A 27,774-nucleotide genomic window follows, 5' to 3' on the forward strand; every position below is an offset into this window, starting at 1 on the left:
TCATCCATGAAATTTGTTATTGCGCAATTGCCCAATGCACACTGCGCAGTGCACAGTGCACTGGTGAAAAAGCAAAGATCTTGAGGTTGGATGAAGAAACACAGGAAGACATAGGGAACTATACTATCCGTCAAGTTGTAGTTTATGTAACAAGGGTTATCATATTTTGGAATCGGGAAAGGCGGACATTTTGTCAAAATTTTCAAACTTGGAATAATGGAGTATAATCTGAAGAAATGGTAAAACTCTTCCCGACTTTGTAGTTGGTTGACTTAGAATAAATGTCAACTTTCCTGCTTTTTTCTTCCACACTTTGCGTTGGCTGACTAAAAAAAGGTCGCCACTTTCGTTCGACCCACGAATTTCCTATTTAGCATCATGCCCATTTTCACTCGAATCTATCCACTATCTTAGCTCTAAAAGCTGTAAATGACTCATGAGGACAAATTCCCAAAAGCGAAAGCATTTAGGCGTCCTCGGAGGACATTTTAAAAAACCTGGTAAAGGAGGACGTATGGTAACCCTATGTAGCAGTGCACATATATTCAAATATTCAGTCACTAATACTGTACAGTAATCGGTTGGCGGATATTAATGTATCCTTGGGCCTTGGGCGTGACTTCCAGCCTCGGTCGGTTGGTTATTACGCCTGCTGGAGTTTATCCGCACTTGTTGCAGTCACTGACTTAACCAGATTAATAGTAAGTTTTAGTAGCATCAGTATCAGTTTTATTAATATTTTCATCATTTCAAAACACCACAAAAGTTTATTGCTATAGTATAGTCCACTGTCAAAGTTCGCGGTTGCAAGTGGATTACAGCTCAAGCAGGCAAGGGTTCATTAGCCAGTATGGAATCGGTGTCCAAGGCACGCAGGATCACGCCGACTTGGTCGCCAGTTGCACGCGGTCACGCCGTCAAGGGTCGTTGATTTCATTAAAAAAAAAAAAAATTGAAAAAAGTCAATGTTCTCAGCCCCCCAAATGCTATATTCCAGTTAGTATGTGGTATATAATGTTTTGATCTAATTTTCAAGCCAGGATCTGTTGATTACTGTCTGTTGGTAAAGTACTTGCACCTTACCAGTTGCTAACCATTAGCATCTGATCTCCTGTCACTGCATGGCTCAACAAGCAGTCATTTGAAGTCAGTAACCTTGCTTGTCACGCCGCAAAGTTGACTCTGTCACGCGAAAAAAGCTTCTATCACGCAGGAGTTATTTCAAAAAAAGGACGGAGATTCCAATCAGGTTCATTAGCAAAACGATGTTTTAAAAGCTTTGACATTCTGGCTTCGTTGGTTTCTATCATTCTCTGTCTAGATCAGTGGTTCCCAACGTGGGCGATTTGGCGGTCTAGGGGGGCGAAAATGAAGAAGGGGGTGAAAATGGACAAAGGCCTGATTGGAATCTCCGTCCTTTTTTTGAAATAAATCCTGCGTGATAGAAGCTTTTTTCGCGTGACAGGGTCAACTTAGCGGCGTGACAAGCAAGGTTACTGACTTCAAATGACTGTGTTAAGCCAGTGAGAGGAGATCAGATGCTAATGGTTGGCAACTGGCAAGGTGCAAGTACTTTACCAACAGACTGTAATCAACAGATCCCGGCTAGAGGATTAGGTCAAAACATTATATACCACATACTAACTGGAATATAGCATTTGGGGTGGCTGAGAACATTGACTTTTTTTTTCAATTTTTTTTTTAATTTTTTTTTTTTAATGAAATCAACGACCCGTGACCGCGTGCAACTGGCGACCAAGTCGGCGTGATCCTGCGTGCCTTGGACACCGATTCCATACTGGGACAAAGGGGGCGAAAATAGCGAAGGGGCGATAGGGGGGGCGATGACGCGTTTAAACGGCTGACCTTTTTTTTTTAGTCAACCTATGGAAATTTTAGTTACAAAAGTGCGTCAAATTAAACATCGAGCCGAAAATTTGACCTTTTTTTTTTAGTCAGCCCGCCGGCGATTAGCCCAATTTTCGGTACACAAAATTTAGGGGGCGATGATCGGTGTTGACCTTGGGGGCGATGGGTCGAAAAAGGTTGGGAACCACTGGTCTAGATCAAGATGAGATATTTATTTTGTACCTGCGTCTGCTTTTGTATACACTGTTGCTGACTCATTACATTGTTTGTGTTTAATAAAGTGCTGAGAAGTTCAACACCGATATGTGCCTTGTGAAGCATGCGTACTATCAAAGTATTTTGCAGAAAATGTAATGTTCTGCTGTTGACGTACATGAAAGGTGGCAACGGAACTTTACAAAAGTGTTACCTTTGGAAAATAAGAAAAAACTTTACCGCCGAGTCGGGAATCTGCCAGAACTGCGGTTCAAAATTTGCCAGACCAGCAGTCTTCAAAAACTTGCCGGCTCTGAAAATTGTTGGTGGGAAGGTGTATTGGAAGTAGTGGCATGGCTTCACTTCAAGGTAACTATTTGTTGAATTTGTCGTAGGATCTGGATTATATAGCAGCTCGTGCACATGGTGTACGTCAATGCATGAGAGCATGGTAAACTATGAACCTTGGGTCCCATCTAAGGATATTTGGCATTTTACATTGCTCTACTTGTCCAAAGTGTACAGGAAAGCTCAACTCTCATTGCAGATCTAAAAGAAGAACTGGGCAGTGTCACAGCTTCAATGTCCAGTATCCAAAAAAAGGTTGATGATTTGCTGGAAAGGCAAGAAAGGCTGCAAAGTAGGAAGGAGCAGATTGAAACAGAGATCAAAAGAAGAGAGAACGTTTATGAATTTTCATCGTCTGACGGAATTTCTGCAAAGTCCTGGGACGCTACTGGTAATTGGCGCAGTTTTTATGTTGAAACATACTTCTACTCTAATTCGTCTTTATCCAATTTGGCTGTCTCCACAATAACTCAACCGTTCTAGATTGTTGTATCCTACCCCCTTATATTGAATGATTGTTACTTGATGTGTCCTTGATTTCTTATTTCAGACTTTGCATGGAGTAGTACTCTTACAGATACACTACGGGAGAAGTTTGGTATCGTAGAGCTGCGGGCAATGCAGCTTGAAGCAATGAATGCCACATTGAGCAAGAGAGATGTCATATTAATCATGCCCACCGGAGGAGGAAAGAGTCTGTGTTACCAAGCGCCGGCCTTATTAGGCAGTATGTACTCTATATCTTCTATGTTTTGAAAATAAGTGCGCTCTGGCAGACTGTTTCCCTCTTTGGTTATGTGGGAGTTGCTGCTATCTCTTCCGGATTCAAATCAGGATTTTACGAATTCCTGGTTTACCAGAATATGATCTAATGTGCAATTTCGAAAGTAGCCACTGGCGATCAACTATGTGAAATCAATCCCAGTATACTTAGCTGAGTACTTTTCACACAGTCCGATTTCTACTTCAAGTAGTTTTTTACATGTCTTGGAAATCTCCACATCTAATTGTAATTAAGTAGAAGCTTAGTCCTATAGCATTACCTTTAAGTCGAGTGTCCGTGTTTACCACTCTGACCAGCTCTGCTTTCAACATATATCTGGATTCATACCTTGAAATAGATTCGCTGTACTAGGCCTAATACCAATAGGAATTTCTTTGTATCTTATTTCGTTTCATTTTTTCACATATTTAGATCCTATTAAATAGTATATTCATATTGAAATGAACCCGAATATTTTCGGCTGACACTCGTCAGGGGTAATCGTCAGCAACTAGTAGAGAATTGGAAAGAACATTGTATATCAACAATCGTATCACAAAATATGACGTCACCAGCATGACGTCATATTTTGTGATACGATTGTTGATATACAATGTTCTTTCCAATTCTCTACTAGTTGCTGACGATTACCCCTGACGAGTGTCAGCCGAAAATATTCGGGTTCATTTCAATATGAATATACTATTTAATTGTATATTGAAGTTCTGTACCTCCAAGAAGCTCTTCAAATATTTAGATCCTCCAGCTCATGCTGCCTACCAACCATTGCCTTTCAACTGGTCCTTAAATCCCTGTCAATGTTTGCTATCCGCAATTACTCCCATAAGTTAAAACCTAATATGTGATCTTAACTCTTTGCATGCTATAGATATGACGCTTGTCGTATCTCCGCTCATTTCATTGATCGAGGACCAGCTTATTTCATTGAAGAATTTAGGAATCTGCGCTGCGAAACTGACATCGACGTCGACAAAGGTATCATGCTTGCTGCAATTCCGTGTAAGCTCAAGTGCTCTCTGCGCCCCGATTATTCGAAATCTCATGCCGGTGATGTCATATTTTGTAATACAATTGTTGATGTACCATGTTCTTTTAGATTCTCTAGGCCTACTAGCTGCTGACGATTGCCCATGACGTGTGTGTGGGAGCTGAAAATATTCGGGTTCATTTCAATACGAATATAATATATTGAATTGTATATTGAAGTTCTGTACCTCCAAGAAGCTCTTCAATTCTGTGTTTCTTAATCACCGTTTTGTGTCGGCAGGATGAAGTTAAATTGATACATCAGCAAATGGTGTCGCGGACTTCGGAATTTAAACTTCTCTATGTCACTCCGGAGAAGATATCGAAAAGCAAACGTTTTATGGCACAAGTGTGTTTCATTTAATAGTGTACTACCACCATCATACTTGTTTCGTTTGGGCAATGCTATTCTTATCACTAGAAAAAATGCATTTCCACGTTTCTGAACTGAAAATCATGACTAAGTCCTTGCTCTGAATTTAAAACAAGTGAGAGATTCTGGAGCCAATACATTTTGTGGTTGTATCAGAACCTACCTATATATGAACAAATAACTATCCAAAATAGAAGATGTGAGTTACTTAACTAAAAAAGAGGAAATCAATACAAATAGTGATATTAGATTTAGTAAATCCGATGCTATCAACTCATGCCTGATACCATTCTTCTTTCATAGCTCGAAAAATGCTACAAAGCGGGGAATCTTAGTCGTATTGCGATTGACGAAGTTCACTGCGCAAGTCAATGGGGAAACGATTTCAGACCAGGTGAGTTATGATCTTATTTTGTGTGAAACTGTGTGATGACTGGTGGTAAATGGTGCGCGATAAGTTTTACCTGGGCTATATTTGGCACTGTTTTCTCTCTGTTTAATGTTATCAAGACATCATCAGTTGCCAGCGTTACGGAAAAATGTCATAACGCGTTACTCAAATCTATTATAACTTGAAGCATAACTCAGTCTACAAGAGCAAATACATGAGAGCAAAAATGCTTTTATCTGAGAGTCACTTGGAATTAAAGTAAAAGTCATGTGTTGCATGTATTATAATTTGTCATCACTAGGGCGTTTTTTTTAAACCTAAATAAACGAAAATTTTGACTTTTTTGACCTACACAAACTGAATTTTGACCAAATTTTGACCTGACGTATGCAAATTAGGTATTTCCCACATAATGTTGGGATTGTACCAGTTATCTTCATTTCTGGTTGGAACTGGCTGTCCTAACGAAGTAGTTTGGCCTGAAACTGGCTCAGAAACAGGCAACTTTTTACATGAAAAAACCAGTATTTTAACGAAATCTAGCCCTATGAAGAATTCCAGTGGTTGCAATATGTATTATGGTAGAAATAATAAAAATATTTGTAGTGCAACGAGAGACACTTTCCTGCATTCTTGGGTAGAAAGTGCATGTCCTTACTAAGTAACTTGCAAAAGACGTTCAACAGCAGCAGTTAGCTGACAACACTCAAGTTGTGCGTACACTGCTGGTAAAACTGGAGTGGTGAAACACCGTGTTGCTTCATTCTGACAATGCTGTCAACATCACAATTTTTCATCATGTGTTTCTTAGTATAAGAATGATGCAATGCCCAAGAAGTCTTTCTTCAGTTACTATATTGCGGTACGTTGACCATAACACCATGACCATGTTGGTTTATTTGACCGTTGATGATTTACAATGAGAAGACAATCAGCCGTTTACAACGGTAGGCCTATAAAATAGGCTACAAGCTGTAAAATACCAAATGATAAGTTCACCGACAGCGCAAAGTCTACGATACAAACGAAATGCAGACGTCAAAAAAATTTTGACCTAACGCTACAATTTTGACAACGTTTTGACAAATCTTGACATGTCAAAAGAAACAACACCCTAGTCATCACAGGTGTCCTGTACGGTGCAAGATGCGCTCAAGGCTATAAAATGAATAGGCTGTCGGTCAATGACGCTTCAATTAATAGTAATACTATCTCTGTCAGTCACTAGCGCAGTTGTCATAACGTTATTGATCAAATGACATGCGCCGACCGCATAGAGGACCCAATTAATCTTCACATATTTTGAAAGTGCCTAGATAGCAGTGATGTCTTGAGAATTCCATCACGAGATGACAGACTTTCGTCAGATTTGATGACTAATAATTGTAATCAATCCATCCTCCCATCTTTTGTGACTAGATGGCATATTCTCCATTCTTCATGCCTGACATGAAAATTTTTATGATGGAATTCCTTAATTCATATCGTCAAAGTTGAATCCAACCCAACCCGAATGTCACAACTAGGCCCACTTATTCCACAGTTTTTGAATTCGTTGACATACACATTACACAACTTGTTGAAGTTAAACGGTCAAAGGTAGGCCTGTAATATTACCAATGTGCTGGTAGGGATACTGTGCTGTATTCAGATTATAAGATCCTCGGAATTTTGAAAACGCAATTTCCTAACACTCCCATACTCGGATTGACGGCAACATCCACAGAAAAGGTGAATGTGACTATATTTTCTTTTCATTTTCGCCGAGTTTGAATACTCTTCTTGGTTGAGCATCCAGCTTCATATTCGATAGATCTCTTGTTCAATTGCTGGTCTGGTCGGACTGAAGGCTTCGCCGTAAAACTGATATCCACGGCTTCACTGCAAAGCAATCAACAATCAGGGATGGTGATAAGAGGAAAAATGGGGGTGCTAACTTGATCAATCAAGTTCCCTTTGCTTCTCATTTGTCAAAGCACCTCTCCTTCCTTCTGAAGTTTCGATCCCACCGAAATGCTTTCAAGATCTAACGCATTCCATTCATGTTTTCCATTTCAGGTAACCTTGGACACGAAAAAGATACTGAACATCCCGTTCTCGATGTTGTTCAAAAGCAAATTGAACAGAGAGAATCTCTTCTACAGCGTTAAAACCAAACCTCATTCATTCGACGGTGCTATTGAAGACATGTCGGGCATCGTCAAATCGCTATTCTCGAAGCAATCCGGTATGATAACCTAGCTACGTTATACAGAATTAGAATTTGAGAATAAATAGATCAATTACCGTAATGTAACTCTTCAGGAGATTTGAATTAGTATTTGAAATCAGACTGAATTTTACCAGTCGCTAAAGCACACACAAGTCAATTAAAATCAGGTGATGGTTCAAATTTCTTCCAAAGTTTCAAGAAGAAGAAAAATGTCCAACTGCAGCTTCAAAATGGTCCTAAATCCTTACGGTATCTGATCCAAATCCAGCCAACATCACAAAGTCGGGTTCGAATCAACTGCATGCTTATTGCTCAGCTTTGTTGGATAATCCGTCAGCACTTTGTCATGGGTGTGTTTTAAGTTGGCATCAGACGACATGGAGGGACATTTTAACCTGTTTAGTGTTGAAGCTATGATCTGTTTAGCTGCCTTCTGCGAAAATTTGGCAGTGTTCACATGCCTTTCAATCTTCTAGGTATCGTCTATTGTTTTTCTTGTAAAAACTGTGAGGAAGTGTCGACTGCTCTGAACAAACAGGGGATACGTTCCGCCAGTTATCATGCGAAAATGGAGGACCTTCAACGACACCGGGTTCATAAATCGTGGCTGGAAAATGAAATAGAGGTTAGAAATTATCCGCATATTTCTTACGCAATAACTATCTTTGTGGCATGGTTGCGATTTGTGTTTGCCAACCGAGGATGGGCTGAATTTTCGTCTAAGTTGTTTTCCTTGAGCAAAATACCCCATATTGGGCCGTATGCACCAACATTGAACACGTTCAAGTCTGATCGTCTGTTCGCTCGAACATAACTCAAACGGAACATCAGTTCAAAATTTCTCGCGATGCACCATCAATATTTAAACGCCGTTCAGACGAACTGATGATCATTGAGACGAGCTAGCGTTCAGTAAATAGATGCTCAATTTGTACCCTGTAAAGCTACTCAAGGCCGACGGAATAGTAAACAAAACAAGTTTTTTGTGGAACTCAGCGGTCGCTAGCGCGATGTCTATTTCAATGATGAGCAGCTGAGCGCATTCAAAAAACTCCGGCTATATTTCTGTAACCATTTTCGAATCAAATGCCATGGCTAGCCTTGCCATCATGCTTTCAGAGTTCCAAAATTTAGTCATGACTTTACTGGCGATGCCCTGCCAGGAGGTAAATTGAAGGACAGGGCGAAAATTTACCATATCCTGGCTTATGAATATATATTTGACACCACACTGTCTGTAAAAATCGAGGGGCCAATGGCGCTTTTCACCCGCTGTCTTCACCACGCACAAACTTGTTCTGTGTGTTCACAGTGCAGAATGTCACCTTTGTTGTTTTATCCACATTTGAATCTAACCCGAACGGAATGAGTGTCCTGTGCTCACTTAGTTCCTTGGGAGTACCTTACTGTCACCTTGGAAATCATCAGTGCTCCCCTAATCAATTGCGCAAAACTTGCCGAGATTCCACCATTACTGTGTTCTCTCAATAGCCCGACAATCCAATCCAACTACCATATCTGCACAGCATATATTCAACATTCTCAACTGATAAAGTAACACAAATCGACAGACTTATTTCATCGTTCATGATCATGTTGTATACTTGAACAGTTTGTGAAAAGAACTGAAATCCTTCAATTTGCATTTTTGTTGAGTAAATAGGAATCTCCAGGGTCTGGTCTTCATCATCACACAATAAATTATGATGATAGCCAAACACATGAAATGAAAATAGTCTACAAAGACAAACTCATCCAAGTAAAAACCTTTTCTTTCAATCATGAGTACTGCACAGTGTGCACACCTAACATTTTCTGCTAGACATGATGAAATACCATGCTATACATACCGAATTCTTTCAAGCATTATTGTCAGCACCTTGCTAGAGATAAAAGATTATTTGTCATGGTACATCCCTCGTCATAGTGCCAACCGAAGCATTTTTCAGAGTCGATCTAATCATTCACTATATTTTGATTGGTGGTATATTCATATTTTTGGCGAGTTGACTCAAGCATCAAACTTCGGAATGACGGTCAGTCAAAATCTAAAGAAATTGACTTTCGGACCAAGGTAGTTAGTCCCATCATTACACAGGCACAGTACTTCAATATCAGAACGGACAACCTTCAGTTGCAAGTTGAATTGTTGATGCTATTGTAGAAATTGAGATGAATGTGGTCCATGTTGATGTAGGCTACATTCCCCCAACATGGTACAATTCCAAATCGGTCATATTTGCACATTTCCATGACTGGTTTCTTGATTTCACGGTCCTACCACTCGAGTATTCTTGTAGTCATTGACTTTTTGGGGAATTTGACACAGACAGCAAACTTTGTAATGATATTCAGCCCAAATCTCTAGCAATTGACGTCCGGCCCAGAGCAGTTTGTCGCCTCTTTGAGCAGTAAATCCATATCAGAATGGATGACCTTCAGTTGCATGTTGATGATATTGTAGAAATCGAGATGAATGTGGTCCATGTTGATGTAGGCTACCTTTCCCCAACATGATTCAATTCCAAATCAGTCATATTATGCACATTTCCATGACTGGTTTCTTGATTTCTCGGTCCTACCAGTAGAGTATTCTTGCAGTCATTTACTTTTTGGGGAATTTGACTCAGACAGATAACTTTGTAATGATATTCAGCCCAAATCTCTAGCGATTGACATACGACTCAGGATAGTTAGGCCCCTCTTCTTTGCGAAGTACATCAAAATCGGAATCTATAACCTTAAGTTTGATGGTGATTTCTTTTGTATCTGTAAATGTGTCTTCTTCCAACATAATATTTTTGCATATTATGCACATTTTTGAGGATGGTCTCTTGGCCGACATCACTTGATAATGCCGGTACTCATTGACTGTGACCTATTCCGAGAATCTCCAGATTAGTGAAACGCTTTATTGTTGTTATATTTCACTCATGTAACCTAAAACCTGTAAAATTACTATAATATAGAGATTTGCAAGACATGCGGCTCCAAAACCAACCGATCTACAGCCGACCGCGAGCGCAAATCACAGGACCACGATTCCTGACGTCTAGTACAAATCCATACAACTTCTGCTCCCACTACTCAATCGACAACCTACATCATTATCAAGCAAATCTACTTTCAGTTTTGTATTAGGTCCATTTTACTAAATTCCGTACTCATACTTCATACTGAACTTAAAACAGTTACATAAGAGGATTCAGCAATTCATGACATGCCGTGACATTGGCAGCCGGTAGCTACGTGCTTTCTATTTCGCCAATATGGAATCGGTGTCTCGTGTACATCAAAGATTCTACTAATACGCACAGGTGTGACGCTGAAAACCGTCTTGGTACACCAAATATATTACGCTAAACGTACCGGGATTCCAACCCGGTCATTTGGGCTATGATGACAATCTACTGTAATATCGGCTGTACTGGCATAGCTTCAATGATGGTGAAATATATCAAGCTTTATAGGGAAAACGCCTCATCAATTGCACCCCGTAGGGTACTTCAAAAACTGTACACTGTATACCTACAGACGTCAGACTTGGTCATAATTTCCATATATTTTTGACCCAAAGGTCTTTCATTCAAACCTACAAGGCGCAAGACAAGAATATCACATCTTCATTACCAGTACCTTGAGGCAGGCATATGGATTTCCTGGTTCACCACTAAACTCGCTAATACCGGTATACCGATCAACTGTAAACTGTAAGCCATTCGGCCTCACATTGGTGAAACTGGGTTCGGAAACATATAAAATCTATTCCTACAGCTTAGAAAGTCTGCTAATTTACGGAATGATAGAAAATAGTGCACCTACGTCTTCACCATGAACCAATTTACAGTCAACCAGTCGCGAGAAACAGGAGACCACGATCAGCGACAATCAAGCCAAAGCACTGATCTACGTTTTAAACAACCTCCCGCGGTTGTTTACTTTTCGATCAAATTCGGCGCGAGTGAACGCTAGATCATTGACGTTTCGGTGTTGGTGCTTTGGAAATATCTCCTGAACCCCTGTTTGAGCTCCAGTTTGGGTTCAAAACATGTTGGTGCATACGGCCCATTGACTAAAAAAAAATTCTTTTTATGTAATGTATGAACGCGCACGGGCAATAGGTATGACTCTTTCACTAAAATTTGACTTGTTGCTTACTAAATGAGAATGCATTTCAGCAGGCAGCTTGCATTTGACAATTTATAGGCGAAACTAGTCACCTTCTCTACCGAGGATTATGGGAATTTAAAATAGTTTTTTTGCGATATGCTTGCATCACTTTTTGGGTAAAATTGTCATAACTATTGAGCAAAGCAGTCACTGTATCTCGAAGTAATTTTGACCTGTCTTGGCAGTCGCTACTTCTACTTATAACTAAGTAGAAATATACAGTGTTACTTCTACTGGAGTAGCAACAATGATACGCTGAATATTTTGACTAATTGTCGGGAGCAGGGGCTTACCTCAATGAGTGTGAGAGAAAGTTGATAGCAACCTTTGTAGCTTGTGATAAGTTTACCTGTTTGTTGTAGGTTATTTGCGCAACTGTGGCTTTCGGAATGGGCATTAACAAATCTGATGTACGTTTCGTGATCCATTTCGCTTTGAGCAAAAGTATCGAGAATTATTATCAGGTGATAATTTTGCCGGTCATGTATTGTTTCCAGTGTGTGCTATAAAATTTTCCTACTTTACAGGAATCTGGGAGGGCGGGCAGAGATGGTAGACCGGCGATGTGTTTACTGTACTATGGTTTTGCCGATATTTTCAAGCAGAGCACGATGGTGATGACGGAACACACCGGATTACACAATTTGAGGAAAATGCTCGAATATTGTCAAAACTCTACGAGGTTTGTTTATTGCGTGTTGAGAAGACGTTTTCCGTTATGCATGGTGTCTTTTCAAGATGTCGAAGGTCGGTCTTGTTTTCTCATTTCGGGAATGAGTGGACGCAGGAGCTTTGCAATCGAAGCTGTGATGTTTGCCGTGACTCAGGTATTGACTTAAAGGTAGAATATAGCCTACTTATAATGTGTAATTGTATTATGTACCTCAAAAATACTTTTCTGGACACCAGTCTGGGGATGACTCGAGTCGCCATTTTTGAATTACTTTATGCATATCGGCATCCTCACATTAAATCAAACAATACAAACTTAAAATATATGTGGACTTGAAATTCATTTGAAATTGGAAAATTTGCAGTGACTCCAAGGTAGCGGCTTAATCAAACAACTGACCTTACAACAGACCTTATGTCCATATCCATCTAGTTTGCTATTGTTGTTTAATTTGAATGGTAGTTATCCGCATGAACACTCTGACGCCACATTATTATTCATTAACCATGGGTTGAACATTCATCGTCTTCGTGTTTTGCTAATTTACAATCTGTGTTTGGAGCTAAGACGTGAATAACTCTTGGATCGCTTGAAAAATTCCCATACAAAACAGAACAAAATTCCCAACACCCGATCAAGTTCAGTCCTTGAAAATCCATTCGATCAAGCAAAATTTAAAATAAGCACACGTTTTCACTTGGGAATTACCGACACTGCGCTTTCATATTTTCAGACGCCGGTAACGCTGTCAGCGTTTCCCGGTACTGCACCGAGCTGGTGTCAATTCTGCAGAAATCGACGAAGTCCAACGAACGCTTGACTGGCGCAAAGCTGCTGGAGGCGGCCGCCGGTAGAGGGAAGCTTAAAACTAGCGATGCGGAAATGAAGGCTTTGCCAAGCGAAAGCGCGCAGAGAGTCATCGTTTTCATGCTTTTGAAAGATTACCTCAAGTGAGTGAAAATTCTGGTGCTCTTTTGACACGCGCACCGTATCCCCGTGTTGTACTCTCGGGTTTGGGGTGCAGAAGGTTCAGCCTTGCCTGCAAATTCGTGTTTTACATTCACGTGGAAGAAATTGAATGTTGCTTATTTGGTCTAAGGCCTCTAGGGAAAAAGTTCCAGTTTGGCTACATCAAAACGTAATGTATTTCTCTACAACATCTTGTGATATGCCCGAGCGATGCTGAAAGGCTCAGACGTTGAGGATAAATTATTCAAACGATAGTTGTTGATAAAATTTATCTTGCTGGCAATAGCCGCGTAATTTTGATAATCTAGAAAATCGTGTCTGTCCAGTGTTTTAGGACAGGATTGAAACTGAAATGCTAGACAGACTTTGCGTCCATCCTCACCAGTTACATGGGAACAACTTTCGAAACATACTTTCATGACTTATCAGTGCAGCAAAATAGAGCTATCCGCTCAATTCGTCGCCTAGGGCCACAGGACAGTGTTAAGCAAGCATACAGATCCCTCAACATCTTGAAAGTTTCTAATATGTGCTCCTTAGAAATTGCCAAATTTGTGCATAGACAATAGACATGCATAGCAATATTTCCGATGCCTTGCAAGGCCTATTTCTTCTTCAAAAAGACTTTCATCGCTATAATACCAGATCAGCATCTGCTAGCAACTTTTTCATCCTGGGTGTGTCTACAATAGCTCAAAGATCCATCGTCTTTTTAGGACCAAAATCTGGGGGGGAGATTACAACCAAAGTGAAAAAATTGTCGTCCAACGAATTTAAGTATCATTATAAAAAGCAGCTCTTGAATTCATAACCGAATTTGTGATTGTTTGCTTCCTCATTTTAATACCATTGTTACGTTTTGTATTGTTAGTTGTTATATTTACAAGAGTAGAGTGTAGTTACTTGTTCCGTATAGTTAGATTGACAGCATTGATATGTCAAATCATATAATATAGATGCACATATATGAAATGATGTTGCCTAGGCCTATATATGACTGTAAATCGTATATGGTGACCAGCTGCCTTCATGGTCGTATCGCTGGCCACCATTTCACCGGATTATTTTCATGTATTCGGTAAAGTCGATTAATCGAAAATTGTCTCGACAGAGAGGACTTTCACTTCACGCCATACTCCACGATCAGCTACCTACTTCCCGGGCCTCGAGCCTCATTGTTATCAAAATCAGACGCAAAAGTACACCTGCCCGAGACATCAATGGAGATATCGTCGAATTCGCTCAGACTATCATTCGCAGAGTTTTGCGAAACGGTTTCAGAGGCAAACGGCAAAGCGCGAGCATCCGGGGTAAAGCGAAGTCTGTCTGCCTGTCCGTCTTCTTCTGACGCAAAAAAAATCAAGGGAAGACATTCAGCGGATAATAGCGATAGCATCGATTTGACCAGGGAATGTCAAAACGAATCTTCTCCCATAGTAGTGGAAGATAGCGATGATGATTTTGTGTGAGACTTGAATATTTGTCTCCAAATCTCTTCTATTCCGTGCAGCCACTGTACCAAGCGTTCGTCACTTACCGATTCGCATTTGTTTTGTTTCGGTGTTTTTTGCAAATTATTTGCACCTTTCATGGTTTTTCGGGTTTGGTATGCTAGCTTGCAATGATTCACAAAGGTTTGCAACTGCTTCGGCAAGCTCATATTACCATCCGTCACTAAAACCACTGTTTTTGCACCGGCCGTGGCATATTGTGATTTCAAAGTTAAACATACAAATGGAGAGAACAGACAATCATAAATTGCCGCATGCAACTGTGCGATGCCATGTGGCATAAAAATAGGCATCTGTGTGATGGATGAACTATTTATTCTCGAAACCCATCCGTGCATATATATCGATATTCCTCATTTTGATCGCTTCGTTCAATAGCAATCAAAACTATCATAGTCTAGAACAGTGCTCTTCAACCTTTTTCGACGTGGTACACCCTTTTAAGGTTTGCTCAAAACTCGTACACCCCTGTTCATTATGGGTCTTCAAACATGACTATTTTTCTCAAATCGTACTGGCTACTTGATAAAATTGTTAGGTTACCTAACTTAAGCCTACACACCAAATTTGGTTCAATTCCAACTAGTAGCCGCCTTGCTACGGGAGAGGAAAGTTTCTACTTACTATACAAAAATAAATAACGAAAAATTTGAAATTTTTCTGTTCACCCCATGAAAGTATTAGGTTGTCTATACAAACTATGTTCATCAAATTTGGTTCAATTCCGACCAGTAGAAGCGAAGGTATTGCCGTCAAAAAAAATTGGATTTGAATAAAATAGTATTTGGTCACAGAGTCTTTTTGCAGCCAGTTAGGCAGCCCGCCACGCAAATTTAGGCTTACCATATTTTGAAAATCTAAAAACAGGACACTTTTTCAGAAATTTGAGATTTGCAAAACCGGAGAAGAATTCTAAAAAACCGGTGAATTTTTTCCCACTTGGTGATCAATTGACTAAAAAAAAGGTCATCTTTCCGCTCAGAGCTCAAAATATCGTTTTCTCTCCGCATTGCTAGGTGGATGAATAACAAAAAGGTCAACTTTTCACTCAGAGCTAAATTCACAGTTTTTCACTCCGAAATACCCGCCGGAGCGTTACTTCTGTGCTGATTTACTGCATATCAATTTGCTCTAAATCTGACCTAAATTTTCAAAAACGAGGACAAAATCTCAAAAAAAGAAGACAAAAGGGCGTCCTCCGAGGACACTTTCAAAAATGTCAAAAAAGAGGACAAATCCTCTTAAAAGAGGACGTATGGTAACCCTACGCAAATTGGAATTTATTTCGTGTCAGAGCAAAAACAGCATGATATAACGAACGATAATCAACCTAAATGTAACAGTATTGGGGGGAGAGTAGGTAAAGCTACTGCTGCAGAAGCGGTAATTCAGATCAGCGATGATAGCAGGCGCACCAGCCTACTGCGCATCAGGCCTGCCACACACCACACACAGTCGATAGTAGCACAAGGGCTGCAAGAGATGTCAGTAACCTCAGATCGTATGCCGCTATATACAGTCTGTTGTCGCTAATTTACATCACTTATAACAAAATACTAAATTGCAAATGTATGGCGAAAGATTGGACATACAATTGGCATTTTAAAACAAAAGGGTTTCGATTTCAATATGGAAGCTGTTTCGACCCTCGCTAGCTACGTCACTTCATTTATGTGCATTGCGGTATTTATTAGCGTCGGGTAGGAAGCACGGATTCAAAAAGTCTGAGCTATCGCGGCGGTTTCCTCACAAATCAATAAAATACAAATGACTAGCTGAACACATGTTTGTTAACTGCATACTTTACAACACCAAACGGAACCATTGGTCTATTGCCGACGGCTAAATGAATAGAAGAAATATTTGCTTATGACATCACAATCAAGCGGTGTACAGTATTACACTTGAGATAACATTGTACCATATTGCTTGTTAACCTGTGCGTCAACCTGTCTGTACTGACCTATAAACCGGCATTTGTGATAGCTAGCCATCGGCTCATTGTTACTCGGATCTGGTACACCCCTGTACACCCCATCCGAGTGGTACACCCTTTGCGAATTCTGGTACACCCTAGGGTGTACGACCACCCCGGTTGAAGAGCACTGGTCTAGAACAGTGGTTCTCAACCGCCGGTCCGCGACGACATTTCTGCCGGTCCGCGATTATATTACAATTTTATACTTTAATTTCAAGATGCAATGTTGAAGGCTTGTCCTTTGATAAAATAAATAAAACATCTAATTTTAAACTGATTCAAAACTTCGTGAGGTAACATTAGGGCTGGAATCATGTTCGGTTTGACTTCAAGTTCAAGACGTTTCATTTGACGACACGCGAGCGACAAATACAGAACAGATACGAGCTCACTCATCGCTAAACAGCGCAGTGAGATCATTGGTTTTCGATTCATTTATTTTGTGCTGGACCGTAATTGGGGCACCCCAAACCGCCCAATTGGAGAGGGGCCGAGCTTGAAAAGGGCCCAAAATTATTTCGGAAATGGACATAAATCATAGCGTTTTATGTGAAACTTTTTTCAATTTATTTTCGGGCTTTGCACGATTTAGTGTCCCTAAATGTCTTGCTTATTAGGTGCCCTTCTCCGAGAAATACGCATAATTTGTAGGCATTTCGGCGTCAGCCATTACCGCAATACGACGTATCCACACATAATGAAGTTTAGGTTAACATATGGTAGGCTTACCATACGTCCTCTTTTAAGAGGATTTGTCCTCTTTTTTGACTTTTTTGAAAGTGTCCTCGGAGGACGCCCTTTTGTCCTCTTTTTTGAGATTTTGTCCTCCTTTTTGAAAATTTAGGTCATATTTAGAGGAAATCGCGAGTGATATGCCGCAAATTAGCGCAACGTGGAGTGAAAAACGTGTTTTTGAGCACTGAGCGGAAGTGATGACCTTTTTTTTTTTTTTTTTTTTTTTTTTTTTAGTCATCCGATCATGAAGCGGGTGAAATTTACCTGTTTTTGAGAATTCTTCTCCAGTTTTGCTTGTCTGAAATTTCTGAAAAAGTGTCCTCTTTTTTCATTTCCGAAATATGGTAAGCCTAACATATGGGACTCCGAAAATTCGACCGCAGGAAAACCGCGCCAGTCGTGAATGATCGAAAATTTTCCCTGTTGTCGCGATAAGTGTAGATAGTAATTGTATTAACAGAATCAGTACAGGCAAACTTCGTCCGACATACCACCGCCGCCGCTCTCACGTTCTCCACTTCTCCCCACACCAGTGCCTCTCGCAGGTCACGGTGCACATACAACGCATGCAAACCACAATAAGCTATAGTTAAACTCTCTGCTTACGCTGAGTACAATAGATGTGATCACAAGTAGCCTACAGGTCAAAACAACCACCCAAGTGTAGGGTCTTGGGGCGAAGCCCCCCGGAAGTTTGGCTTATCTCCCTGTGGGGCCCCCAAGACCAACGTTTTTTGGGGTGGGCTGACGAAGTGCTTTTTCGGCCCGGATTTGCGGATGGCCGCTATAGCTGCTGTAATGTGTTTTCTTGCGGCACGCATTGTATTCGTAGTTGCTAGAGTAGCCGGCGTCTGGTGGCAGTGAGCAAGGTAGCACGACAAGGTGCTTGGTTCGACTCCGATACGCTTCTTCTCTTGATATTGTCAAAGAGAAGAATATTATTGGAGTTGGCGTGGGCGTTTAAACCCACGGCCTTCGGCGCGAAAGACTAAACGACTCTCGGCGGTAGCACGTTTATCTGGACAAGGCAATTTTACCTCGACTCGGCAGACTCACTACCATAAAATCACATGTTTGCCATCATGATTATAATAATTTGAAGCGATCAAAACCCTCGAAAGGTCACTCTCTAGCACAGTGATCGGGAACCTATGGCTCGCGAGCCATATATGGCTCTTTTCGGCATAAGATATGGCTCTTTTCGAAATTTCTGTTTTTGTGCTTAATTTATCAAAACTGCAGCAACTTGTTATTAAATCTTCAGCACCACCAGCATAATTCTTCTTGTCTTTGAGATGTTTATACAGTTGCGTGTTTGGGGTTCGGGCCCGCTTTTCAAAATCCTCAAATTTAAGCTGCTGTATCGCATGCAAACAATATCACTCCGGATTTCGATATACCCGCCACGAAATCATGGATTGCACGATACGTTGATTGATCAAAGAGACTGAGACATGTCGGCGCCTGTATCACAATGCAGTTTTCAAATACACATTTTCTTCCTGATCTACGGCGAGAAATAAACTGTCGTGGGTGGAAGTACAAATTCAAATTACAAACAACGCCATATCGATCCACGTTATTGATTGATAACGTAGCTTTGTAGTCGCTGTTAAAATATAGGCGTGGCGCAACCTTATGTTCCCACCGAATACTCTCGTGGCGAGATAGCGCAGTGGTATAATCCGCGGCTGCAACACCAATGGGTGCGGGTTCGAGTCCGACCGAGGTCGACTTACGAATTACGACACCTCAGTGTTGGAGGTTTACCTAGGCTCCTCCTCGCCACCTCATCCGCGTCAGCGGTGTCTTACAAAAAGCCTAGAGGTGGGCCGTGCTATAAGTCGGCAGTAACGGAATATAAGAAGAATATCGGCCTGGTGTAAATGACCATAGTAGTCGATAAACACCATGAATACCCCAAAAAAACAAACAAACAAAACCACCGAATACTCTGAGAATTGAGAAATCGAATGGAAATCATTGCGACAATTACATTCGATTAATATCAGTTAAATTCTAAGATATTTACGACGAATTGCGCTATCACAGGTAAGGCATGGCCCGGTCGTGCCTCACATATGCTTTACCTCTCCTTTCGCGCTTTATTTTTGAACAATTTGGTAGTAAAAATGTTCAAAATCTAGTAGTGCCTCCACTGACCCCATGTCACTGACACATCACAGTGTGTATGTATACTGCTGTATAGTGATCATGTTTGGCTCCACTTTACGCATGTCCTCAATGGATCCTCGCATCAAGACGAACCTACGATCTCGTATAACTGAATAAAGTCTCAAATTTTGTATGAACATAAATTATCAACCAGATTACAAAGCCATCAGGAATAACATGCAACACCAAAATATGTATTAACTGTCAAAAGCGTGTAAAGTATATTCATACTTTTACTGTTGTCTACTTCTGTTGGAATTCTAAGTGTTAATTGTCTTGAGCTTCGAAAAATATCACAGGCCACTCAGTGCAACGATTAAAAATATATAACTTGCAAAAGATCTGTGTAACTCAAGTTTGGTATACAGATTACTCAAATAAGACGATCAGCATGATTAGTACGAGTTTTTACCGAGGAAATAGTTGCAAACGACGAATTCCATGTATTGATTTCGAATTTGTGCTACCATGACGTCACGATTTTTCAATTGTGACGTAATAGTTGATTGACATGTATGGCTCTTTGGGAGTCAAAATGGAAAATATAGGGTCAATATGGCTCTTCGGACGAAAAAGGTTCCCGACCACTGCTCTAGCATCATATAATTGCAAAAAAACGATTGCATACTTTACATTTTGGCTTCATTTCAATTTTGACAGTTCACCGGTCCGCCAGACATTTTTTGAAATTTGACCGGTCCGCGAGGCGAAAAAGGTTGAGAACCACTACTGGTCTAGAATTTGCATGGCAAAAATGAATATGCAATTGTGATTGGTCATATCCGTCAGTGAATCAAGTTTGGGATGCGTCGTTGCGCGTAATGCCTTTCCTACAATTCTCTTCTCAAGCCTGCTTCTATTTTTTTAGAATTATAATAAAATATTTAATAAAAAGTCTGATTACGCATCTCCATTTCGACAATGGGTTTTATAGACTATGTTCAGGCTTCCTGTAACACTAGCAGGATATTATCAGGTCGACCAACTTATAAAAACTCGGTTTCGAGTTGAACAAATTTTGTTGTTATTTAGTCTAATATCTGCTCGCTACCGTTGGTTATTTTGAAAGTAGCGACGATCTACAAGTTTAAGAATATCATTTGACTCCCGGTTTTCCACCAATAAAGTCCGTGACTTGAAATCTTTCTGCGACGTTTTGAACATTAACATTTATTGTGATATATTACGTCTCGAGCACGCCGATTTCCAGTTCCCACTCTTTCAACTAGGGATGGTGTGAACGTGAGGTGCACGTTCGCGTTTTGTGTGTGAACCTCGAAAATTTAGAGGTTCACATTCACAAACGAATCTTGGTAGGTTCTGCACTGTGAACCTTTTTCATATATTAAACTTTCTTCACGTCGTTTTACCATATTTGGTTGAAATCTATTCCTATTCAACTGCGAGCCACTATATGCATTGCGCTGGCAGCATAAAAAATCAACACTAGACGAGTATGCACCTTGACAATCTCAAACATTTTACCTGCTTTGTTACAAACGTTTGCGCAAAATTTCCAGCTTTCTCTTCTGGAATATTTAGTAACTCTTACACAACATCAAGATCGAAATACGCTACATGTAGGTAGTCAGTGAATGATGTTTATTCAACCAATCAATGAAATTGATATTATTGTTTGAAGTAAAAAAATGTAGCTAGCATAAGGGGTCCATCTCGATTTCATATGTTCATTCGACCCGTTTTACACTCTTCTTAATATCAACGTAGCAACACTTAGACGCCGAATACATTGTCCTGTCTGGTCTAGACCGTGAATGCGTAAGCTTATATTCCCTTGCAAGTCCTCGTCGAAATTGTTGGCAAAGCGACGGAAGAATGCTTTTATGGGATTATTATATCATTAGATTGCCCCAGTTGATACATGTGGCGACGTTTAAAAAGTCAGTATGTACTTCAGCATTGTGGCATTATGTAGGCTTACCATATTTTGGAAATCTAAAAAGAGGACACTTTTTTAGAAAGTTCAGACATGCAAAACCGGAGAAGAATTCTCAAAAACCGGTAAATTTTTCCCACTTCGTGATCGGTTGACTAAAAAATAAAAAAAATAAAAAAAAATGTCATCACTTCCGCTCAGAGCTCAAAATACCGTTTTTCTCTCAACATTGCCAGGTGGATGACTAAAAAAAAAGGTCATCTTTTCGCTCAGAGCTAAGATCACCGTTTTTCACTCCGAAATGCCCGCCGGTGCTTAACTTCTGTGCTAATTTGCGGCATATCACTCGCAATTTCCTCTAAATCTGACCTAAATTTTCAAAAAAGAGGACAAAATCTAAAAAAAGAGGACAAAAGGGAGTCCTCCGAGGACACTTTCAAAAAAGTCAAAAAAGAGGACAAATCCTCTTAAAAGAGGACGTATGGTAAGCCTACATTATGTGACCCTCTAGTCTTCGCCAGGTTTTGTGTACAATTGTACACATTAATATAGATCACTTTACTGAAATGTAGGGTTAGAATTAGCAATATGACGTCACTTGACGTCATAGGTTCACGTTCGTGTTCAAACAGAGCCTTCAAAAAGGTTCGCGTTCACAAGAACCTGAACCTTTCAGGGGTTCACATCATCCCCAGCCGCTATTAACAAAGCGGCTAAGCCGTTAAATGATGACATTTTTTTGATAATCACATAACCAATTTGCAGCACACGCGGGCGGGTTAATGAGCCAATACGACTAACGGCGAAGGCCCCAGCAGCTTGATTTTGCCATACTTTAGAAGTAGTGTATCCTAGGTCGGGTGTAGGCTACATATATAAATCGCAGGATTCAACGTGATCACTATTGTTTCACCTTTGGAGAACTCCAACTTCTATGTTTGGAGTAAACGTAATCAAGATCTCTTCTCATACGTACAGTGTACATGTACAATTGTACATATTACCACAAATACCAGTTTAAACAATATATATTGTCAATATAGAATAGATTGACGAACAGGCAATGCTGGTATCAGGAATGATTTTTAATCGTGTGCATGTTTCCAGCTTAGTCCTCTTTGTACATCTGCGATTGCGCAAGCGCTTCTTTGAAGCATCTTCGTCTCCTTTTCTGTTAAATCCACATTGACGATGGAGTCCACACCGTTCGAATTCAAAACGCATGGCAGTGATAAGCAAACGTCTTCGGTAATACCGTATTGACCCTGAAATCAGGCAAAAGTTTGGAGGTTCGACATACTTGATGGTATTTTACTGAGCTCACCTTCACAAAGCAGGATACTGGATGAATGCTCTGTTTGTGAAAAATTATAGATGACAAAATTGCAGAACAGCTAAGCCCTATTGCCCAATTAGTGTATCCCTTCAGTTTGACGACATCACGGGCTCTGAGAAAAGAATTCCATAAACTTGAAATCAGAAAGACAAGCAGGTTTGGTTGAAGTGGATCAGCATTTCGAAAGAGCAGAATACATACATCTAGATGTAAATCGGAGATGAATTCTTAACAAGTTATAAAAATATGTAGGCCTAATATCGCATTAGAATATAACTTATGCAAAGCTCACCCATCGATGACCTGCTGGTGTATCGCGTCCCAACCTTCAGGGCCACCTTTCTGCCCTATTTTTGTATGGATTGTTGAAAGTCTTTTTCCACTTATATTCACGCTGCTCCAGATTGGGACTAGTAATAATGATTGTAGGAATGAGATCCACGTTGGACAAAACTGTGGATGTACATTTAATATTCAAGAGAAGTCGATCATTTCTTCCAGCAAGCGTAAATTCAATAGCTTCAAAATCAGTTGCTCGACGATAACTTCAGACTGTTCCTACACTTCATGCTTCGCGATCAATGCACAATGGCTGATAGCACACAACTATTTCCCAGGCGCGAAAAGATACTATGTATTATTTCTGCTGGGAAAAAGGCGCAAAACACTTTGCACCGATGACTATAATCTACTTGGTAGTTGACAAAATTTTCACAATTATGGATTGAAAATGAAACAAAATCGACACCAGTAGAGTAGGATATCGATGGTCCCTGCCCAGTGGCGGCTCGTCCAATAGGGCAACTGGGGCATTACCCAACCTAAAATTCTGTTCGATAACAATTATTGATCATTTATAGACGCACAGCAATCTATATACCGAAATCACAACGAAAATCGCATTCTTCTCGTGCTTTCGCTTGTAAATTACCATATATAGCGACGTCTCTGCGAAAATCGAATTATCTTCTGTTTTCGCTATGCGAATGCCTAGCGGCGGGGCATGCTCCGGTAGCGCTCAAAACAAGCTTTCACTGCCAATTCTCTCAAAGCCGAGCACAATAACGAAACGGTGATTTACTCTGTCCTCTTCATAAAATTACCGAGCAAGTAGGGCAACATTGCCTTGTTGCCGCTAAGGTGTGATATAGGCCTAACAATCGCGTCTATATCTGAACTCGGTTACCGTCATATGCGTTGAGTCGATCTTTCCTGGTGTTTCACACCATGATAATTCATGAAACTTGGTGTGTTATCTCGTGATGGTGGTATTTAACACTGCCCCAATAAGTTTCAGGGTTGCTACTTAAAGATTAGGGTAGTAATTCCGTTTCCGTAGTTGAGTGTGTGCTGATCCGTCATGTATCGCAAACAGATTTTACTCAAAATCCGGAATTGGTCTCCATTGATTTGGATGATGTGCCATACCGAGATCGGTCATGACATTTGGCACGGTAAGTCTTAACGTTAGTATCAAACGAACGCTGTACCAAGTTTGAAGTTTGTCAATGAACTATGTTAATGGTAATGTCATTTCCTAAGTCATTTATCACTAACAGATTTTACGCAAAGCCTGTATTGGTCTCTAAAGATTTTAACGATGCTCCTTACCTAGATCTGTCATGAGCTTTAGCACGGTATGTCTTGATTTCAGTATCGAAGACTGTGCCAAGTCTCAAGGTTGACACTCAATGATTAGGGCCGTGATTGTATTATCGAGGTCGATCGTATGGAAGAAATGCGCGCCGATATCTGACACCTAGCATACCTAACTGTGTTCCATAGGCCTACTAAGATTGGTGATGAGATGATAATATCATGAAACAGTTTACTAACATTCTCAGTTTGCATTCAAATATTTTCTTTAATTTTATATTCTCAAATGTCAATTTCACCGTGAAATTGTGGCCTTAAGCCATTTGTTTACAACCCCTGTCAAGCTCGATATTTCGTTTTCGATGACGGCTAACAGCTGATCACTTGATCAGCCTATTCCTCAGTAAATTTTACGTACAATTCGGTGTTGGTCTGTTTAATTTCTGCTCGGTACGCCGTTTATGCAGTTTCCTTTAGACCAGTGGTTCCCAACCTGGCGGCGCACCCGCCTTGGGGAGCGTGAAAGCATCTGAAGGGTGGCGCGAAGAAGCGGTCAACTGAAAAAAAAAATCGCGCTTTACCAGATTCACCTTCAATTTACGCCTGTTTCTCTATATATTGACTGAATTTCATATTTTTTAATTTTCCCATCTACACTCTACAGCCATAACCTTCTATGCCATCAAACATTATGTTGAGGTTGCTAGCATTCCGTGTGGATTTTGTGATATGATGATAAGTGGGACGAGAAAATTTTCACTATCATAAAGGGGACGTGCCTAAAAAAGGTTGGGAACCACTGCTTTAGACTTGGAGCAATGATTTGAGGTAAAGAGACTCGGTCCTTATCAGCCTAGAAATTGTCCATTGATCTAATCGTACGCGGGAGGAAGGTGCACTATCTCTTACATATTACACTCTTACTCCGACATATTTCGATAAAAATAAGTAGCTGAGATATAAGCGAGGATGAGGACGCCTTGTTATACACTTTTACACTGCCGGTGCCAGAGACAGTGTATCTATTTCAGCGGTTCCCAACCTTTTTTTAGACTCGCCCCCTTTATGATAGTGAAAAATTTCGCGCCTCCTTATCGTCATATCACAAAATCCAACCGGGATGCTACCAACCTCAACAGAATGTTTGATGGCATAGAAGACTTTTTAATGGCGTGGAAGATTATAACTGTTGATGAGAGAATTAAAAAATATGAAGCTCGGTGTATATATAGAGAAACACTTTTTTAGTTGACCGCTTCTTCGCGCCCCCTTTCCGAGCTTTCACGCCCCCCCCCCACTCCAAGGGGGCGTACCCCCCAGGTTGGGAACCGCTGATCTAGTTTGAACAAAATTGGGTAACGTGATCTGAAGCATATGGTCTATACTGCAAACGGTGTCTCTATATTACCCGATGGTCGGCATCGGCTAGAGTTGACTGTCTTATATTCCAATACATATTTTTCCGAAGTAGTAAACACTGGTGAACTTTCAAAATTCCCATAGTTGAAAAATCGCTTTCTATCAACTTTGCTGCAGAAAATAGCTGTTTTTTAATACGATTTCATCCGTAGAATCCAAGCGTGGTTTCGGCACACTAAAACGCATCGAGACTTCTCTTAGAATCGGGATGTGTATAGATATGGGCTCGATGAGTTAATAGATGTGCTTAGGATTCTCAGCGTTGTCATTATTGGTATTCCATTTTGCAAGTATGATATCGCGCCGCGCGCAATACGCCTACTGATACAAACGTTGAAATAGGCAGATATGAACTACTGTACTTCATATCTTCTTCCGAATGATTTGAAGAGTGTCAGTTCGAAAAGCTTCGGGTTTTGATATAGTTCTGTCATGAATATAATATTAAAATTTGAAATGCGTAAGCCTAACCATGCCTAATGTCTATACACCATAAAAACTGTGTTGTGTGTACCACCACGAAGTCACATTTTCACGTCGTAATGCCCTATTGGGACGTAATTTAGATGATTAAAATCGCATGCACCCCTTGCCCCACCACCCGATATTGTCACGAGCCGCCACTGTCCCTGCCTGAAACAAATGAACCATACCTAACCATATCATTTTAATTGAATATAGGAGATGGCAGAATACTACGAAAAATGCTTGCTTATTTCCACCGAGTGCTGACAGCTCTCGAGTATACTTGGTGGAAATTGTTAAGATTGGATCGTGAATAAATATCATGTCCCATACCACTGGAATCTCCATGTTCACCAGCGATCCATCCATGCACACTTGTTGGAGATACTTTCAACCGTTCTGCGATTAAATGACGAAATCGGGACGAATCCAAGTTGGTACCGGAACCAATTACTCGATGTCTTGGAAATTTCGACAACTTCCACGCCACATAGGTCATGACGTCGACTGAAAAAGTTTTAGCAAAACTTTGATATGAGAGTAGGCCTACTACTATAACATTGTTGATCATAAAATATGGGCTATGTCGCTGACTTATGAGTCAAGAATGTTAGTTGCATTATATCGCGGATACTTTAACAATGTTGAATTAGAAATATCCGAAAAAGAAACATATGCTTCAATGTCAACTATGTCATATCGGCAAGATGACAACATTGGTATCAGCTCAAAGTTCTGTATCGCGCGTTGCGTATCATTGCTAAAATTCTACGTTTGTACCTGGGTTAGTAACTACAATGAGGATAGCGTTTGGACTGTGTCTTGCAATCTCCGGTACGATTTTCTCGTAGATATTTAAATTTCTTTGAGCCAACCTCAATCGCGGGTCATCGGGATGCTGGCGTTCACCGGCAGTTATGATGACGACTGAACTTCCGGTAGTTACCGAATAATCTGAGCAATAGCAAGGTTAACAAAATCCGCCGTTATTGAAAACATCTCATCAAACTTAGTTAACTTACCATCGCCTTCGTGGATCTTGATATTTTCCAAAAATAAGCTTCCATGTTGGAGATCCAACACCTCTCCTCGCAGTTTTTCTTTGGTAACACTAACGAAGACCAAATCTGTGCATTGGCACTGCAGGCACGCATTGTAAGAATAAATATAATTGCGCATAATAACCAACAGAAATCAAATTTAATTACCTTCAATAGTATGCTTATTCCGCACGCCATCCCCACCTTTCCGGCGCCAATAATTGTGATTTTACGGGGACCATATTTATCACAATCTGGCCCTACTTGAGTGAAAAGAGATTGTTTCAGTAAATCATCACCCGACGACGTCATATCCAAAAACAGGAATGCTGCAACGAGCTCAGGTAAAGGGGAATGAAATAAGAATCCACTTTGCGACCGTGATACAGGAGCGACAACCAGCATGAGATGCCGGAAATTAACGGATCGAATTTCGTAAACGATAACGCACTCGCAACCTAAGATCGATTTCTGCAGGAAATAATAGGGATGGTGCGAGCGTGAGGCTCACGTTCGCGTTCTGTGTGGGCAATTCCCTGCACAGACAACCGATGTTCCCACCACTACCTCTCCAAATCTCCTGAAATTGGTACACGCACAGATGAGCTAATT

At 40.5% G+C, this 27,774-nt stretch overlaps 2 protein-coding genes across 4 annotated transcripts; one reads left to right on the forward strand and one right to left on the reverse strand.

Moving 5' to 3' along the window:
- Positions 1-112: 112 nt before the first annotated feature.
- On the forward strand, positions 113-15,180 carry LOC145438865 (ATP-dependent DNA helicase Q1-like). Of its 3 annotated transcripts, none has more exons than XM_080316235.1 (14): positions 113-239; positions 2,612-2,803; positions 2,963-3,139; positions 4,065-4,171; positions 4,464-4,571; positions 4,899-4,989; positions 6,638-6,717; positions 7,045-7,213; positions 7,675-7,823; positions 11,731-11,832; positions 11,896-12,050; positions 12,107-12,195; positions 12,775-12,991; positions 14,122-15,177. In XM_080316235.1, exons 2-14 carry the CDS (start codon positions 2,647-2,649, stop codon positions 14,477-14,479), a joined length of 1,959 nt encoding a protein of 652 aa, XP_080172361.1. In that variant the 5' UTR covers positions 113-239; positions 2,612-2,646; the 3' UTR covers positions 14,480-15,177. The 3 variants fall into 3 exon arrangements, with proteins under 3 accessions (XP_080172361.1, XP_080172360.1, XP_080172362.1); XM_080316234.1 differs by lacking the exon at positions 113-239 and adding an exon at positions 2,277-2,433 and having other exon boundaries at positions 14,122-15,176; XM_080316236.1 differs by lacking the exons at positions 113-239; positions 4,464-4,571 and adding an exon at positions 2,277-2,433 and having other exon boundaries at positions 14,122-15,180.
- Positions 15,181-22,316: 7,136 nt separating this feature from the next.
- On the reverse strand, positions 22,317-27,532 carry LOC145438868 (L-lactate dehydrogenase A chain-like). The gene is made up of 7 exons (XM_080316239.1): positions 27,331-27,532; positions 27,145-27,262; positions 26,903-27,076; positions 26,456-26,629; positions 22,935-23,052; positions 22,631-22,754; positions 22,317-22,571 (listed from the first exon to the last, which is right to left on the reverse strand). The coding sequence occupies exons 1-7, from the start codon at positions 27,472-27,474 to the stop codon at positions 22,392-22,394; spliced, it is 1,032 nt and encodes a 343-aa protein (XP_080172365.1). The 5' UTR covers positions 27,475-27,532; the 3' UTR covers positions 22,317-22,391.
- Between the last annotated feature and the right edge of the window lie 242 nt (positions 27,533-27,774).

This window comes from Botryllus schlosseri, chromosome 5 (genome assembly GCF_051294905.1).
Source record: "Botryllus schlosseri isolate E-star chromosome 5, Bs_hap1, whole genome shotgun sequence".
Taxonomy (NCBI): domain Eukaryota; kingdom Metazoa; phylum Chordata; class Ascidiacea; order Stolidobranchia; family Styelidae; genus Botryllus; species Botryllus schlosseri.